At 41.8% G+C, this 18943-nt stretch overlaps 1 protein-coding gene across 2 annotated transcripts; it reads left to right on the plus strand.

The window, feature by feature from the left end:
• Positions 1-5: 5 nt before the first annotated feature.
• LOC125010962 (WD repeat-containing protein 37) lies at positions 6-18878 on the plus strand. 2 transcript variants are annotated; one of them, XM_047589932.1, is made up of 14 exons: positions 6-170; positions 2029-2190; positions 5239-5335; positions 6603-6698; positions 6789-6853; positions 11657-11792; positions 12031-12102; positions 12553-12597; positions 12719-12795; positions 12878-13118; positions 13440-13581; positions 13732-13866; positions 13976-14090; positions 15912-18878. In XM_047589932.1, exons 2-14 carry the CDS (start codon positions 2053-2055, stop codon positions 16041-16043), a joined length of 1491 nt encoding a protein of 496 aa, XP_047445888.1. In that variant the 5' UTR covers positions 6-170; positions 2029-2052; the 3' UTR covers positions 16044-18878. The 2 variants fall into 2 exon arrangements, with proteins under 2 accessions (XP_047445888.1, XP_047445889.1); XM_047589933.1 differs by having other exon boundaries at positions 12881-13118.
• Positions 18879-18943: the final 65 nt, after the last annotated feature.

Below are 18943 nucleotides of genomic sequence, written 5' to 3' on the forward strand. Positions count from 1 at the left end.
GCCGGAATTGGCTTCGTTATCTTTTCCTCGGTGCCCGTTAACTGTCAACACGGATTTGTATTGAGACAAAACCTGCTCGGCTTTCTCATAAACCGAAGAAGATGGTGGAAAGAGACGTGTTTCCCTCAATCATCCCGGAATAAAGCTCTGTATTTGTGGACTTTTTACCGGTAAGTTCCGTTTGTGCCGTTAGCCTATTAGCATGCTAACGGTAGCTTTTTTTTTTCTCCCCCGTTTAACAAGGCTAACACCGCAGCTAATGCTAATGTACAACCATAGACATGTAATTCGTGTCTGTTTTCTCTTATTCATTTCATTTTCTTTTTTTTTTTTTAATTTCTGGAACTAATGTCGTTTTAGTTGTAGCTTCATGTTCAGCAAGAGGAACTAACACCCAGTCAGGGTCACGTATGACAGCTAAGGCTAATCTTAATGTCCTATTATTATTATTTTTAATGAATATTAACGCAAAACAGATGTACAGAATAACAGAAATGGGAAGACACCTGGTGTATTTATAGGCTCAGCCCTTAGAGACCTACTTATGTCAGCTCAAGGGCGAATGTAACTCAGCTGAAGGCAGCTTAAAGATGTCATTACTGGGATATGAACATCCACAACAAACCACGACCCCTGCACGTTTTTTATGTGGAAATCACAATAAGATTCATGTCAAGGTGATATTTATTTATTTCCTGATTAGTTTCAACCCCCCCTGTAAAAATAAGGCTGATCAGAGGTTTACAGCTTGTTGACATTCATCAGAGAATTCACTGTAGGAGAGAAAATACTAGAATTGGATATTTTTTTTAAATAAAGATTGGAAAATGGCCTCCAATGAATATATTAATGTCTAAAGACGACATATGTGAGAGTATTTCACTAAATCAATGCAACAAAAGCATAAAAGATACATAAACAAAGTGTAAACAAAGCTAGAGACACGTGGTTTCACTGTATTTATAATTACAGAAAGGTTAAAACCTTCTAGGCAGAGATTGAGAATCCTAAAAAAGATATTTTAGTGGATCCATAGTTATTACTGTTGTCTCCATTCACAATTGGCAACCAGGTCAAACTATTCAGGGGAAATAACAGGTCAAAGGCAACTTCATAATCTTGCATGTATGAATAACAATGTCGTTAATTTGCTTGCAGCATTGTTTTTTAAAAAAAAAGTAAGTGGGTGACAGTGAAAAGCCGCAATTTTATGTCTCGAGCATAAATTATTGGTCGGTTTTGAACCTGCCGAATTTTTAGGAATATCTTTGTTTATATACACGGAAAACACAATTTTAAAAGGTTTAATTGCTTGTGTATGGTAATAGTCAAGAAAGTTAAAAAATACAAGATTTTGAATGGAGTTTGGCGTGAAGAGATTTCAGTTTTTTTATATCACTGGTTGGTTTGTAACATAGTAAAAGTGAGTATTCGCCAGTTATCATAATGTATACGTTTATAACGCATTAAATCAATATTTATTCACCATTAAAATAACCAAAAAATGATTCCTCTCCAATAGGAATGATTGTAAAAATGAACGATTTATGTTTTTGACCGATTTAATAAAATAAGCAACACACTTTTAGTTTAGTTTAGATGAAAGTATCACTTAATCTAAAAAAAGGAACTGAAAAAATAATCCCTAAACTTAATATCAAAATGTTTAATAAGCAGCTTAAGCAGTAGAGGACGTGATGATTTATTTTGTCTCTTTAGCTACATAAATATTTACAGTTAAAAGTTCCTCTGTGTAGTTTAAAAGTTTCAGCTTCGTCCAAGAAAATACTGACTGTAGACGAGAGAAACAGGAAGAGGACCTTCTCGTATCCCCTTGTGTTTTTCTCCTTAAACTTCCAGCGTTTATCACGAGCAAACACTCGGTCTCACACTCATTCACCGAGTCACTTAATAAACCAAAGCCGCCTTCTGTTTCCCCACCGAGCTGGAAGGATTCAGATCAGGGGTTCAGATCAGTTCTTCACCTTCGGGGTCGCGCCCCCCTTTTCTTCTTTGGTGGTTTTCCAGATTTGGTGAGGTGTGGACGGCAGGATGCCCGTGGAGAGCTCGAGCAGCGCGGCCTCGCGTCAGGCCAAGCAGAAGAGGAAGTCCCACAGCCTGTCCATCCGCCGGACCAACAGCACCGAGCAGGAGCGCTCGGGCCTGCAGAGGGACATGCTGGAGGGACAGGTGAGGACACATCGCACCAAAAAGACCCACAGCTAGCCAGCTAGCCAGCCAGCTAGCCAGCTAGCTTCACCTCCCTCTAATTCCAGCCGCTCGGCGCTGCCAGCGCCCGTAAGCTGTGTAGTTGTAAGCCTAAGCCAATTAGGCTTTAATGCAACCATTTAGAGAACATGAAATGGCCCCGATTACTTTAATTCAGTAGTTAAAACAGACGGATTTAATGTTTTTTTTTAATGCACCTCACTCACATGGATTGTTTGAGTTGATTTAGTGCAGATTAAATAAGTGTTAACTGTCTAAAAGGAGAAGAAGTCAAAGAATAAAGAAGTGTCTTCACACTCAGAGGTGTTTTCACGTGAAATATTTAAAACCTTTGAACGTTTTCCGAGTATCATGCAGGGAGGGAGGGAGGCTGGGATTTGGAGTCTTTGACTCATTTCAGCATGAGTCAAGCTTCTCCAGCCGGCGTGGCCCACGTCTGCTGAATTAAATTTAAAAACATCGCTTTATTTCACCTGGTGTTAGTCGGCGTTAATGTAACGGCCTCGCTCAGAACAGACGAGCAAAACTTCTTCTTCTTCTGTTTTATTTCCTGCAGATTTGAGGCTCCACAGCAGCAGAACCAGCCTGTAAATAAAGTTCTAGTTCTGAGTGACGTTACCATGTAAAACCGGATATTTTTATGTCGACTCAGTAGAAAAAGTGAAATCAGCAGCGGTTCAGCCTCTTAAAGGAAGCTCCCACTACTGACTACTTCAATAGTAAAAAAAAAACCTCTAAATATTCAAAATGAAAATAAATGTGCTGCGATTGTTGTGTCTAAACCTCCGTCCCTGTGCGGGTTTTATGAGCTCAGACCAGTTCAGGATTTTAAAAAAAAACCTGTTGCCAGCGCCCTTTTTCTTTTTCTTTTTTCTTTTTTCTTTTTTTTACCCAAAAAAAAACGTGGCGTAATCCCTTCCTCATGACTTTTTGTTTTTCACTCCGGCCCCTGTTGGTCCCAGTCCTCTGATAACCTGGAGTCCTTCATGAGGATGGAGGTAAGTCTTCAGGTGTCTTAGCGAGTCGTGGTTCAGTTAATAGTTTTTAGATCTGCTAGATTTAGTCGTGTAGGTTTTGGTGCCGTATAGTTTTTATTAGTGTCGAGAGGGTGGAAATATTATTTACTTAATGCTCCAGTGAAGGTGGATCAGCGATGGCTACGTGATTACTTCTCCTGTCAAGACGTACACAGATGAGCCGTAACATTATGACCGACCGGCCTAGTGGACAATAGGGCTGAGACGGTTAAAGCTGATGTTTGCTTCTACTTATTCTGGCCTGATATCAGGACAGATCTGAGTTACACACCTCATAATATCTGCTAAGCTCAATAACACAAGCACAAAAATGATTTCATTCATAGGCCCTGTAATGTGGAAACGGTGACTTCCAGTAGTCGAACTGCATTTAAACGGTTAAAACTCCTCAAAATGTTCCAATTTTCAGTAGTTTTGTAAAAGCGCTGACGTTTTTTAAGAGATTTATGCAGAAAAAGTCTGAAAAGGTTTTTCTAGAATTGTTTGAACGTGGACGTTTTTGTCCGCTAACATTACGAGAGGGTGGTAAATTAAAAGGAAGGCTGAGGGTTAAGCCTGTAATATAACGGTCAGAGCGAGTCCTTCTTCATGCATCCGTCTATAAATGTCATTCCTTCACGTCCTCCATTGCTGCAGCGTTTTTATTCCTGTGCGTTTATCCCGGCACCTGCTCCGTGGCCTCTCGGCTCCTGAATGGTAGCAGCACACACGACTCATTTCTTTTTTCTTTTACTAAAAAAATAGCTGCGAGCGCTGAGGAACAAAGAGGCTCCGCACACTGAGCTGGATAAAAGCTTTGAGCTCTGACGGACTCATCACATGGAGACTTGAACTGTGTTTAATAGCGTAATGGAGGCGTGCGACTTGTATTTTTTCCTCCGTGATACCTTACAGTACTGCACTGTACTGCACTGTACTGTATTGTACTGTACTGTACTGTACTGTACTTTACTGCACTTTACTGTACTGTACTGTGCTGCACTGTACTACACTGTACTGCACTGTACTGTGCTGCACTGCACTGTACTGCACTGCATTGTACTGCACTGTACTGCACTGTACTGTACTGTACTTTACTGCACTTTACTGTACTGTGCTGCACTGTACTTTACTGCACTTTACTGTACTGTACTGTGCTGCACTGTACTACACTGTACTACACTGTACTGCACTGTACTGTACTGTACTGTACTGCACTGTACTACACTGTACTGTACTGTACTGTGCTGCAATGTACTGCACTGCACTGTACTGCACTGCACTGCATTGTACTGCACTGTACTGCACTGCACTGTACTTTACTGTACTGTACTGTATTGTACTTTACTGTACTGCACTGCACTGTACTTTACTTTACTTTACTGTACTGCACTGCACTGCACTGCACTGTACTTATTATTCTTATTGTATACGTACTGCTGCATGTACGCACTGTACTTATGTATGTACTGCACTGCACTGCACTGTACTTTACTGTACTGTACTGTATTGTACTTTACTGTACTGCACTGCACTGCACTGCACTGCACTGCACTGTACTACACTGTACTTTACTTTACTGTACTGTATTGTACTTTACTGTACTGTACTGCACTGCACTGCAGGGACATTTGTGCTCCAAATATCTGGTGCTTCTTTTCCTATAAAAACATATTCAGGCCTTAAAAAGGCGCCGTCTCTTCCCCTGTTCTCTGCACTGACTCTTTCCTTCTATTAATACTTTTATTCATTTTGTCCTGTTTTACTTTGAAAAAAAGGAGTTCACTCTCATTTACTTCCTCCAGGTTTATTGTGTGATACGAGACGTTTCTTGTACTTTGTTGCAGGAATAAAGGCTTTGCAGTGTGAAGACTTGCTGCGTAGGAATTTGCATTTACTCCAAACGTCATTATCACTGGTTTTGTTGTGTTGTAAAGTCTGAGCCTCAGCATGTTTACTGGTGGTTTAATATTCTCCTTCCTCCTGTTTGCAGGACTCGAAGCTGCCGCTGTCTCTGAGGAGCAACCTGCTGGACCTGTTCAGTCAGATCGAGCGGGAGTTTGAAAACCTCTACATAGAAAACCTGGAACGTGAGTCTGCACCGAGGCAGGAGCTCATCCTGCTGCGTGAATCAGAGACAAGCACTCACATGTCAGACTCGTGTTCCTGTTTCGTTCACACTCGTCAGGTCGGACTCTGAAGTGCAGGCAGCGTGAGCTCCTTCCTCCTTTTTAGATCAGGTTGCATCACACACTTAAGCAAACGTTCCAGATGTTCTTCTCTCGAAATGTCAGACGTGCACACAGACAAATAGCAGCAGAGACGGTCTAATCTGTCTAATCTGAATTTGTAAAGATGACAACAACAACTTTTCATGCTTCGTCCACGTTTTTAGTCAGAGTCACAGACGTAACACGACGCTGAGACACAGGACTGAACAGTAGATGGCAGCAGTGCTATGAGATTACACTTAATTTCACTAACATTTCAGGTTGTTCATCAAATGCAAATGTTTCCATAATTTACTTTGCACTAGAACCAAGGGAATGATTTTCAGTTTTTATTATTTATAAGTTATTACGCTGTGTTTATGGTCACGGCCACTGTCTCCGTGTCCTTGTAAACTCCAGTAATGATTCCCACAAGATTTCTGCTTTGTTTTGTTTATACTGTCTTAATAAAAAATATACTACTTGTTAAAAACAATTAATAGAGTTTATGAAATGCACATAGAATAAGAGCGTTTTTTTGTTTGTTTGTTTTTGTTGAGTCCGTTAAATGACCTCCATTTAATGTTCAGTGTATTTATACATGAATACTAAACATAAGCTGTTGAGACGTGGTTTTCTATATTACATATACATGTGATACTGAATAAAGTCTTGGCAGATTTAACAGTAGCTCTAATAGCTGCCTCTTATAAAGTTAAGCTAGTTCACTTTACGTCTGGAGTCGTTTGGACAAACGATCTTAAACTAATTTTAAATCTCTATCGTCTAAAAACCAAGAGCACAAACTCTGGGTTGTAAACAGCCGCGGTAACATTTTTATTAGTTAATAACACAAATAACGTCTCATGCAACTTTATAACAAAAACGCAACATTTTTTGAAACATGCAAAAATATTGTCGATTTGTTATGAGCAAATTAAACTGACTACATGGATGTTTCTCCTTTTCCTCTTAAATCTTTTAAAATGCTTCTCTAACCATTAAACACAAAGCTCACTGTCTTATATTAATTAAATAAATGTAGTTTGGCAGAGATTTCTACTAACAGCCTGAAGTCAGGTGTTTACAAATGCAGTAAATATATTAAAACATAATGTGTAAAATAGATAAAACGTGTTTCTTTCAGTGCGCAGAGAAATCGAGACGCTGAACGATCGCTTGACTGGAGAGGGGCAGACGTTCGAAGGGACCGACTTGGCTAAAGGAGCCCTGAAGACAAAAGGTGAGTCCATGGATTCGTTCACGTTTTTAAAGTTCAGATGGATGCAGATCTGTTTTTATAATCATTTTATTCCACTAATTTAATTTACAGCCAGTCACAGCACCAGTCAGCTGTCTCAGAAACTGAAGACGACCTACAAGGCTTCCACAAGCAAGGTAATAAAAAAAAATAATGGTTTATTATATTATAAACTCATTAGACAGTTCATTAGGGAAACAAATGAAAACCTGCTCAATCGTCAGTTGTTTGAAACAAATGCTGGATATGATGAACGTCTGGAAGATGAGATTTAGAGCAGGACTCTTATTATTTACTAGTATGACTGGTTTTTAAACGTCTCTTTTCTCATTCAAACCCCGGATCCAGTTTCAATCACTAAAATGCTGCTGGTTTTTGTTTAAACGTGTGAAATTTCCCGCGTCTCATGAGTCTTGTTCCTCACAAGAAATCTAGTGAGACTGAGAAAAAGGTCGAGATTCACTCCAACTCTGGAAGAAGAGCGAGAAACTAAAGGGAAAATATTAAGGAAACACCACAAATGTTTGGTGGCGGTGACAACAACAAGTTGATAATGTGACAAACAGTGTTAATGTTAATGTCAGTTTGACTCCAGCAATTTAAACATCCATAAAAAAATGTGTCGGATGCTTTATGTTTGTCTCCACATCCCTCATTTACATCCATTATATTGTCCATTGTCTGATTTGTCTGTATGATGTTTGTCTGATGTCGTATTGTGTCGTGTTCTTTTGTTTTGTTTTTTTGTTGTCAATCATTACCTGTTGTATGTGACTGTGGAGGAATATGCAGATCACTCTAAAATTAACCTTAAATTGCAAGGAGTTATGTTTAAGTGGCTTTATATCATTTCTCAGTACGTGTTCTTATCTATAACATTTAACAATTAAAGTATTATTAGAATAATACATTATATCGGGGCCAGTGTTTATGTCCCCATTAAACTAGAAAAGTCATTAAATATGACGCAAAAAAAAAAGGTGTTAATCATTTATTTAGAGACTTTGAATGAGATCATATTATTTTTTTTCTTATTTCATTCATTGATTAAAAAAAACAACCCTTTTAGCTTAAATTAAAACACAACAACACAATAAGCAGCAAAATGATGATAGTAATAAAATAAAATAGGCTAAGATGCAATTCCATCATTGAAACTAACATGTTTCATTATATTATCCTCAACAACAAACCCCAAAGATAAAACGGTTTGTTTTGAAGCTCACTTGTTTCTAAATGAGAAGTGATACTCAGGTCATTAATGAACCTGATGAACTAGATAAAATAAGTTTAATAGAACTAAAGAAAGGTGAAAAACCAAAGCGAGTAAATGTGAGAAGGTCCGATCGTCTCGTCGCTCGTCAGAGTGAGATCAGATGGTTTGTGAATGTTTTCTTTTCACCCTCTTGCTCGTAGCCACGTTCAAATTCTTGCCACGCCAGAGTTGGCGGATCCCGCAACTTCAGCGTAACCAGCGTTGCTGAGTTGTGGGGTGGAGACTCATGGGTAAATTGTTGATCTCTCCCCCCTCCCCTCCCTCCCCCTTTGTGTGCCAATATGCATGAACAGCCCAGCCAGGGGGTCGACCCTCCCTCCCCAAGAGACTTGGTCATTCAAATGTAGGATCTTGATCTCTTTTTTTTTTCCCTGCGTGAGATAAAACAACATTTATTTTTTATTGTCTCACTAACGGTGCTTTTATTTTTTTATTTATTTAAGTTGCAATCGGTTGAGTTTTGGGTTTTAAAGCTTCTCCTTGGCGTTCACATAATGGTACACGCTGGAGACGTCTTCAACGCGTCTTTAACACGAAGCAGCTTATAAAAAAAATGCTTTTTGTGCCTTAAGGACAACGAGCATTCGGCGGCTGCTTCAGGGCAACGCTTCACTTTGTGCGGAAAAGGAGCTCGGCCACATCAGATTAAGCTTTTTAAAAACATTTCTTTCAGATTGTTCACTGAAATTTTTGTGAATTGCTAGAAAATAACCTAATAAACCTACTTCCTACACCTTCCTCTGAGGGAGACGGTCTCTACGGTTACATGGACACTATTTTTCCACCAATAATCAATCATTCATTGTAGCTCTGCCATAAACCACAACCACATCACATTTGACCTGTAGGGGTCAAAACGTCTTCGTCTTCTTTTGTTTTAATGACGGTTGGCGAAGAAGAACCAAACTGTTGTGTGACTAAACATGTCAGCTGTGTGGAAGACGTTTACTCTGGAAAGTGAAGTCGGTCTCACAGAAATTAGCAGATTATTTGGTGATTATCTGCATGGCAACAGAATTACAGCTCACTAGATGTAAACGTTTGAGTTGGAAATGAAGTTCAGTTTTAAGTCAAGTCAACTTTATTGTCAGTTCTGACAAATGTGCAACACAATACAGGATTGAAATTACCTTCTTCAGAGGCCTGTGGTGCTGCAACTAAACACAAAAATTGTAAACAAAATGTGCAAACGTTGAGAATATATCGAATATATCCAATAATATATCAAATATACAATATCAAAAATACTTCCTGTATATACAAAGTAGACTAAAAGGTGACTTAGCGCTAGACAATTTCAACCATTTCAAACAAATACTGTCCATGTAAACGCAGCCATTGTCTCCTGATCAGGACTGTGTGTTAATGTGTGTTAATTTGCTTGGACTCGTAGTCGTACCTGTAAAGTACTCAAGGCTGAGCAGATGTTACTGATTCATTGATGGTTGAAAAAACAAAAAGCTAAGTGCTGATATGGCCGTGGCCGAACGCACACTGACGCTACAAACTGTAGAACATGAGATTCACTGCTCAGCACACGACTTAAAGCTTTTTTCTGCAACGCTTCGCGTTTCCCTCAAACATCCTAGCTGCCATTTTAAAAATATCGACCCTTTGCACGTGACGTCACGTTCCACTAGCGCGATACACGAACGCCATGACGGGCGGCGGAACAACAGCGGACGTCAAACGGTTCCAACGGTTTCAGTTTTCTGACTATGATGGACCAAGAAATTACAAATAATGCAGGCGCTGTTTTACTCCATAGCTGTAGCACCATGAAATGTTAGCTAGATGGCAAGAGTGTGATGGCTTCCTAGGGGAAACAGGTTAAAGCATATACAGCTAGTTAGCCCTTCATATTTATTCATATTTAAACTGCTATGTCTGCAATGTCAAAAGACTGGCCACAGTAATAGCTGTAGTCTGCATTTTTTTTCTCATTCATAAAATGCTAATATCGGGGACATTTTCGGGGACGGCTTTAGCCTGGGGGACAGGTCGTCCAAAATTCGGGACTGGTCATTTTATATTATGAGATACATCCTCCTGCCATTAGCATTTGGTTAGCCAACCAGCTAAAAAGAACTGATTAGCATCTTTTATATGTCCATACCACCGACATGGTGTTATGAACATATTGGTTCAGATCATGAGGACTGAACTTGGGCAGAGTGGACGATTAGTGAGGTCCGTATCCAGGTATGGGTCGGTAGCTAACCCTGCTATCGCCATCTTCTCCAACTATCACTCTTTGTGCCGTCCTACAAGGTGGCTCACAACATTATTCTGAATATTGGTTGCCGTAGCTTAAATTTAAAATAGAACAGCTACTCATCCGTCACAATACTTGCTTTGTTTTTGTTGTTGGCTTTAGAGTTTCCCGGTCTATCTACCACTTCCTGCCGTCCATCATGGCGCCGTCTCCTTCGTCACGTGATAATTATGACGTGTTTTCAAAGGGTCAATAACCTGTTGCCTCAGGCCACGTCCACACGATCCAAAACATTGTTTTTTACTCGGGTTTTCCTTGGCGTCGTTTTGAGAATCTAGTTGTAGAAAGGCTGCAGGACATATCCTAGGTCTATCCAAGTCAATCTGGATCCGTCGTGATGTTTGGTCTCAACGTGCAAGACTTAACGTGGTTTCACCCAGAAACTGTGTGGATGTGGCCTCAGTTCCACATCTTCACCACTGAATATAAATGAACCAGACGATGCTGCTGCTGCTGCTGCTGCTGCTAACGCTAATGCTAATGCTTAGCAGTGGTGTTTTATCACTTTATCATCACAAGCGTTTTGTTTCAACAGGGTTTTTATTGTCGGGTGAATGACGCTGTTCTTTATGCTCTCCTTCCTCCCTTCCAGTTGGAACTTGTTTAGTGGTCTGTGTCCAAAACGAACCTCGAGTCCTGTTTGTATCATCCCCATCTTTAATGTAAACACTTTGACCAAACCTTGTGTTTTTTTAAAAAAAAAAAAAAAAGAACTACTGATGATGTGTCTCACCGTAACGTTGACCCAAGTCTTATTTTTTCAATCTTTCGGTTGCGGTTTTGCATTGACAGTACTGATACAGATCCCAGATCTGGGTTGATGCCGTTTGTTTTGAATCTCTTGAAGTAATTTGACTTCGTGCTTTGAATTAACGTTAATTGGTCCCTGTTGGAATGACTCCATTACCGATACAGAGGAGTAAAAACCTCTGCATCACCTGGAGATTCCTAAAACCAATCAGAGCCATTACGTGAGCCTAAAGCCCCGCTCCCAAGGGATCTGATTGGCCCGGCAGATCTTTGCTGGAGCAGAATCAGTTCCCAAACATAGAAACTTCAGGCGACTTCAACCCAGGACTGATATGACTAATGCTGTCTTCAACCAACCAAAGCTTCGTAGCTTCCCTGGCGAACTACAAGGACCCCGCTGACCCGCTTTCCTCCCCCGGTCAGACCAGGGCTCCTACACAGGTCTCGGGGAAAAAAAAGCAAACTGGATCATGAAAACGACTGGACAATAGGTGTGTTGATAAGTTTAGATTCCCGTTGGCCTCAAAGGCGCCACCGCAGTGATTCAGTCCTGAGACGAGTGTGGAAGCTCTGGCCGCGACGCCGCTGGGATTTTTACCGGTGCTCTGCGTTAACGCTGCTTTCATGTGTCGGTGTCAGATCGTGTCTAGTTTCAAAGCGACCACGTCCAGAGCCGTGTGCCAGCTGGTCAGGGAGTACGTGGGACACAGGGACGGCATCTGGGACCTCAGCGTCTCCAGGACTCAACCCGTGGTGCTCGGCACAGCCTCTGCAGGTACTTTTTTCATCCTGTTAGGAGATAATATGCATCTTGTGTCGTTTGTAAAGGTTGAAAAGGTTTTCACTTTGAATCTGCTGTCAGATCCAATTTCCCTTTTCATATTTCACGGTTGTTCGTTCATTTTATGCTAAAAAAACGGGAACAGCTGAAAGATGAAAACTGACTAAAAGATTTGTCCTAGGATGCAAAAAAAAAAAAAAACATTGTATATGTCGATGATGTTTTCCAACAGATCACAGTGCGATGTTGTGGAGCATTGAGACGGGAAAGTGCCTCCTCAAATACATGGGCCATCAAGGATCAGGTAGAAACTTATAACTTATTCATAGTGGTTGATAAAAGTGTTGGTTGCCTAAAATATGCATATATATATAGTCAGTAATGAATATCTCAAAAAATGTTTGGATTAGGTCTCGTAAATCAGAATCAGACAACTTGTTAACAATTGTTCCTTAGATATTTTCTACATTTCTGCATTAATAAAGTGTATGTTATTAGTCTCTTGAAGACGTTTCGTCCAGATTTCCAGCTCTGAAGCTCTGACGGAGGAGTTGGGGCTTAAAAAGCCCGGAGATGATTTGATTTGGTTTTTGATTTCATTAAAGTACCCCCATTAGCTGGTGCCATAGCAACCAGCCAGTCCTCAACGCCGTCCACACAAAAAGCGTGTTGGATGAAATGAAAGCTCAAGGTTATCTGACGGCGTGCGTCAGTGGTGTCTGCTGTGTCAAATAAACCTTCTGATCCTCCGCAGTCAACTCCATCAAGTTCCACCCAACCGAGCAGATGGCTCTGACAGGTAACCGTTCAAGACCACCGCGTCTTTACGTCAAGTTATTTCAACTTATTTACTGCAGGAATAGATAAAAAACGTTCTGCAGACTCTAACCAACGTTTTAAAACCTTCCTCCACGTTAAAGCGTCCGGAGACCAGACCGCTCACATCTGGAGGTACATGGTGCAGCTGCCGACTCCTCAGCCCGTCGCCGACGTCAGCGTAAGAACGAGCTTCTGTTCACCGTCGGTTGCTTGAGGCCGTTTTCTCTCTTATAAAGCGAACTCTTCCCCGCCCACGGCAGCAGACGCCCTGCGGCGACGACGACGTGGACTTCTCGGACAAGGACGAGGCGGACGGCGAGGTGGAGGGGCCCAACGACTGCCCGTCGGTCCGCGTGGCGACCACGACTCTACGCAGCCACCAGGGGGTGGTGATCGCCGCCGACTGGCTGGTCGGGGGCAAGCAGGTGGTGACGGCGTCCTGGGACCGGGCGGCCAATTTATACGACGTGGAGACCTCAGAGCTGGTCCACTCGCTCACTGGTAGGAAGATCGTGTTAAATGATGAACTCCAATCAGGCATAACATTATGACCACCTTACTAGTATTTTGTAGCGCTGTGGTTTCCATCGACTTCATCACTTAGACTCACACTGAAATCATTTAACCAGACGTCTGTCTGTGGTTGAACCAATGTTTCCACTGACTGTTACATATCTGCTCACGTGACACTTTAGCCAAATCTTATTTCATTTAGTTTTATTCTTATGTCTGTGTCTCGTTCATGTGTCTCTCTTTTTTCTTACGTCCTTGGCCAAATGAGTTTCCAAAGCCGTCTTTCTTTGTGTCCTCGTGTGTTTTCAGGCCACGACCAGGAGCTGACCCACTGCTGCACACACCCCACCCAACGTCTGGTGGTCACCTCGTCCAGAGACACCACCTTCAGGCTGTGGGACTTCAGAGACCCGTCCATCCACTCGGTCAACGTGTTCCAGGGACACACCGAGTCAGTGCGACACACACAGTGTTAATACGTTACTGTCCTCACGATCCAACAAACATCTAGCGTTTGTAGAAAAAGCTGCAGATTTAATTGAACATTAGCTGTAAAAGATGCAGTGAGTTGTCACCATTGAACAAACCGTCCCCCCTCCAGCACGGTGACGTCCGCTGTCTTCACGGTGGGGGACAACGTGGTGTCCGGCAGCGACGACCGAACCGTCAAAGTGTGGGACTTGAAGAACATGAGGTCGCCCATAGCAACCATCCGCACCGACTCTGCCGTCAACAGGTTTGTAAGACGTTAAAAAAAAAACGAAACAAACGTGTCCGGTTACAGTCACGTAGGGGACATGGGGACATGGGGACGTAGGGACTGAGAGGATGTGGTGTCTGTTCAGGATCAGCGTGTCGGTGAACCAGAGAATCGTCGCTCTTCCTCACGACAATCGGCAGGTCCGACTGTTCGACATGGCCGGCGTCAGACTGGCCCGACTCCCGCGGAGCAACAGACAGGTCAGTGTTTGGGACGGACGCTGAATGATGCTCTGAAAAAAAAAGCTCTTCAAACTAAACATCATTTGAACTATTTTTCCTTTTTATTTATTTTGAAAACTTAGTGGTAGTTCTGATTTTGATGTTTCAACTTCAAATCCCATAATGCTCCACTTTTACACCGTGTGACATAAATCATTAGTTTTTACCATTAAGAGACAAAAGTGTCATTTTCACCCTAAAAATAGCGTATGTTAATATTCTTTTCTACTTTTTTTTAATTAATCTTTTAATCCACTTCAATATTAATCATAAATACCAAAAGTTTGATTCATTTCTCACCTTTAACCTTTTTTATGTCAGTGTTTGTGTCGGCATCGAAATGTTTTCAGAAAAAAAACACAAAAATTTAAATATTTATGTAATAATATATGTAATCAAAATGCAAAGTGTATTTTTCTTGGGGGGTTATTTGAGCCTTGGACATGATAATGATCAGTAGCAGCATTGATTTTGATGGGTTTTTATTTTTTTGTAGGGTCCAATTCAAAAAATCTCTCCCATTAAAACTCATTGAAACTGCAGCTGCACTTTGGCTTTTTTCATAAAAGATACAGATGGAAAACCCTCAATTACACACACACATGCAAACACAGACACACACACACACACACAGACACACACATTCACACACACACACAGACACACTCACACACACACACAGACAAAGACACACAGACACACACACATTCACACACACACACACACACACACACACACACAGACACACACACACACACACACACACACACACACACAGACACACACACAGACAAAGACACACAGACACACACATTCACACACACACAGACACACACACACAGACAAAGACACACAGACACACACACATTCACACACACACACAGACACACACACACAGACAAAGACACACAGACACACACACATTCACACACACACACAACACACACATTCACACACACACACACACACACACACACACAGACACACTCACACACACAGACACACACAGACACACATTCACATACACACATTCACACACACAGACACACACAGACACACACATTCACACACACACACACACACAGACACACACACACACACACACACAGACACACACAGACACACACATTCACACACACACAGACAAACACACAGACACACACACGGACACACACACACAGACACACACATTCACACACACACACACACACACACAGACACACACACACACAGACACACACACACAGACACACACACGAACACACACACACACAACACACACACAGACACACACAGACACACACATTCATATACACACAGACACACACACGGACACACACACACAGACACACACAGACACACACATTCACACACACACAGACCCAAACACACAGACACACACAGGACACACACGACACAACACAAACACATTCACAACAACACACACAGACACAGACGACACTTACACCAGACACACACACACAGACACACACACGAACACACACACACACAGACACACACACAGACACACACACACAGGCTCTGTGGCGCGTTGGACTTCTAGTCAAAGACATGAGACGTCATTCAAAGGTTGTGGGTTCGAGTCCCACCAGAGTCGCTCTTTAGCTTCTTGAACACGTGAATGTTGCTCCTTCATGGCAGCGCACACACAAAAACACACACAAAAACATTTCAAAAAACATAGTTGTGACGTCCTTTCAAAGCCTCTAGATCCCAAACTGACTTAGCGTGAATGAACTCTTTGTATTTAACGCTGCCGTGTTTCCTCCTGTGCTTCAGGGTCACCGGCGCATGGTTTGCTGCTCGGCCTGGTGTGAAGACAACACCACCTGTAACCTGTTCACCTGCGGCTTCGACCGCCAGGCCATCGGCTGGAACATCAACATCCCCGCCCTCCTGCAGGAGAAGTGACCTCCTCCTCCTCCTCCTCCTCCTCCTCACAGTGAAGTAGAACCAAACCCACCGGTCGGGTTAGAAGGCGGCTCTGGGGAAATGTCGTTTTTTTTGGTCTTTTTCGTTTAGTTCAGTTTGAAAACAGCGGGACTAGAACCGAGCGGCCGTCTTTTATCCTCCAGGAGGTTTTAAATGATCTGTGAGATCCTGTGAGATAAAGGAACTCAGCTGGAAAAAACGTCCCGCTCCCCTAAATCCACCGCCGCCAACATCCACCGAGCAGATCGTAGATAAACGCCGTGAGCCACTGAGACGTAACACAAAAAAAAAAATACGCTTTTAAATGAGTTTCACACATATCTGCTCGAAAAGCTGCAAATCTAATCTGTGAAACTAACAGCGACACGTTAATGCTGCTTTCTGCCGCTAATTCCTTCTTTTCTCTGTAAGTTCACATCAGGATGTTTTAACTTCGTCTTTCACTCAGACGCAGAACGGAGGAAAAGTTTGACCCCAATCAAAACCACTTGTGCATCATTTATTCAACACAACGCAGCACAACGTTATTTTGAGCTAACGCCGCTCGTATCACATCCCGTATATGTTTTATTTATTTATTTTATAGTCGTTTCCACTAACGAGAATCTTTAAAAGGAGTTTTTCTGCTACTCTGATCCAGAAACCAGGTTTTTACAGAGGTTTAATGTTTAATACATCGTTCAGAGCCTGATTTATAGAACATTTTACTTCTAAAAACACTTCCTCTGTAAAAACCTGGAACGAAACAAGAATTTTAGCCATTATTCACATTTCTGTTGTGGAAATTTATGCAAATTAGTGCATAATTTAAGTACATTATTTTCATTATGGGGCGTTTTTCCAACCGGAAACAGAAAAATAAATCCCTTTACACACAAACCAGAGACATTTCGTTGGCAACAAATTAATCTCCAACTCGTTTCTCTTCTGTTTGTGGCCTCGTTAGGCTCCGCCCCCAAATTCATCATAGAAAAAGAATTAAAAAAAAAAAAGCTCTGTCCGGCTTCCAGGTTAAAAATAAAACACCACTCGTGTCGATGAATGTGTCTGAAATGTTCGGGTTGTGTCTGATGACCAGTGTGTGTGTGTGTGTGTGTGTGTGTGTCCGTGCGGTGACGTGGGTTCAGTTTGTGTCGTGTTGTGTTTTTAAAAACACAAACACGTTTCCTGTTCGGACGCTTTGTCGCAGCAACGAGATTCTCTCAACGAATCTGTCCACACGTCATGATTGTAAAACCTCGGTCCCGTTTTATCGCAGTGCCCTTTAGTCGTTAGTGTGTGAACACTGTTGTGGGGGTTGTGTATGTGTGTGTGTGTGTGTTATGGTACTTAAAGAAAACAAAAAAATAATAATCTGTTGAGGAGTTATCGTGGTGCGTTCGCTGTCACTTGCTCTGCTTTTCCACTGCCACTAAAACACTTAGCCAAAGCTGCATTTAAGGGAGTGTGTGTGTGTGTGTGTGTGTGTGTGTGTGTGTGTGTGTGTGTTGAGGTCTTCTCTGGTGCGACGGTTCAGTCTAAATAATTAAAACTGTTAAATGTTGTAATGGGTTCGAGTTCGAGCCGCGGTGAACGAGCACAGCTCATCATGGACACTGTTCGTCTGGCTTTAGATTCGTGGCGCGTTCACTGCGTTGTTGTTGTTGTTGCTGTTGTTGCTGTTGTTGTCGCTGTTGTCGCTGTTGTTCACCGCTACTTTACGGCTGCCTTTTGCTTTTCTAACGAACGAAGCCTTAGAAAAACCACGTCTGCTGAGAACTAGTAGATCTCAGCGGGAGTAAAGACGTCACCAGGCACCACCTCCTCCTTTAAAACCGTAACATTTGTACGATATAAATTGTAATATATATATATGTATAGTATATTTCAGCTGCAGCAGTTTATTATTAGCCTTTATAACATGTTTTTTTGTTTCATGTAAATCCATTTTATCGCTTCGTGACGGGTGACGCTTGTTTGGACGTTCGACATAAAATTCATTCTCTCATTTATTCCAGCGATGGCAAGAAGCAAAAAATGACCAGACGAGGTTTTAATTCTCAAATCCCAGATGATTTATTTAATAATCAGACATTTCTTTACATTTATATTTATGAATTTTGCAAATTTGGAGCGTCGTAGTTTTTTTTTGGAACAGTTTTTTTCTGTTGTTTTCTGTTTTTTTTCCATCTGATTGGCTCATTAGCTTCGTGAACCAGAGCCACACTTCCTGTTTCCAATTTTGGACCACGGATGAAGACTACTGCCCCCTGCTGGTCTGGAGAGGTGCTTCCTCTCCCCCAGGTGAACTCAGCTTCTCGTACCTTTTAAACCCGTTACCGTCAAATTTAACATTTTCACCATTTACCACAAACCTTTTATCGGTTTCTTACACTCCATCGTCCTTTTACCTGAAATCCTTTTGAACTTATAAGCACAAGCAGCCGTCTCTGGTTTAAATGAGAAGTTTGTCCACCTGTGTGTGTGTGTTAATGACTGTGAATGTCGAACCTTCACCCCGTAACGTTTTCTTTGCAGACATTTTTTTTTTTTTTTCCTACCAACACTGAGCCACTTTCTTACCACGTTCATAAGTCGCCAGTTAAAACCGAAGCTTCGGTCGCACTCGTTCAGAACCAGATCTCGTCGTCTTTGTCGAAGCCTCGTAAAAAACTGTGGCTCCTCGGTGTTAACAGTGTTTTGTGTGGTTGATGTAAAACGACAAACGTCACAGCTCAGTTCTAAAAGAAACGTTGTGGATTTTTTTAGCTGTGTAACGAGGAAACGAGCACAAGATCCGCTTGTGGAATTAAAATAAACCATTTGCTGTTTGAACATTTAGCTTCTCGTCTGGTTTTTGCACGAAAACATTGTGTAAAAAATGTTGTAGAAAAGAAGAA

The sequence above is a fragment of the Mugil cephalus genome, chromosome 7 (assembly GCF_022458985.1).
Source record: "Mugil cephalus isolate CIBA_MC_2020 chromosome 7, CIBA_Mcephalus_1.1, whole genome shotgun sequence".
In the NCBI taxonomy this organism is placed as follows: domain Eukaryota; kingdom Metazoa; phylum Chordata; class Actinopteri; order Mugiliformes; family Mugilidae; genus Mugil; species Mugil cephalus.

Bases quoted from the DNA above. Each gene is read 5' to 3' on its own strand.
- LOC125010962 (XM_047589932.1), top strand. From the start codon at position 2,053: ATGCCCGTGGAGAGCTCGAGCAGCGCGGCCTCGCGTCAGGCCAAGCAG. The intron at 2,191-5,238 runs GTGAGGACACAT...TCCTGTTTGCAG, and splicing joins GGGACATGCTGGAGGGACAG to GACTCGAAGCTGCCGCTGTC. The intron at 13,867-13,975 runs GTTTGTAAGACG...GTGTCTGTTCAG, and splicing joins ACCGACTCTGCCGTCAACAG to GATCAGCGTGTCGGTGAACC.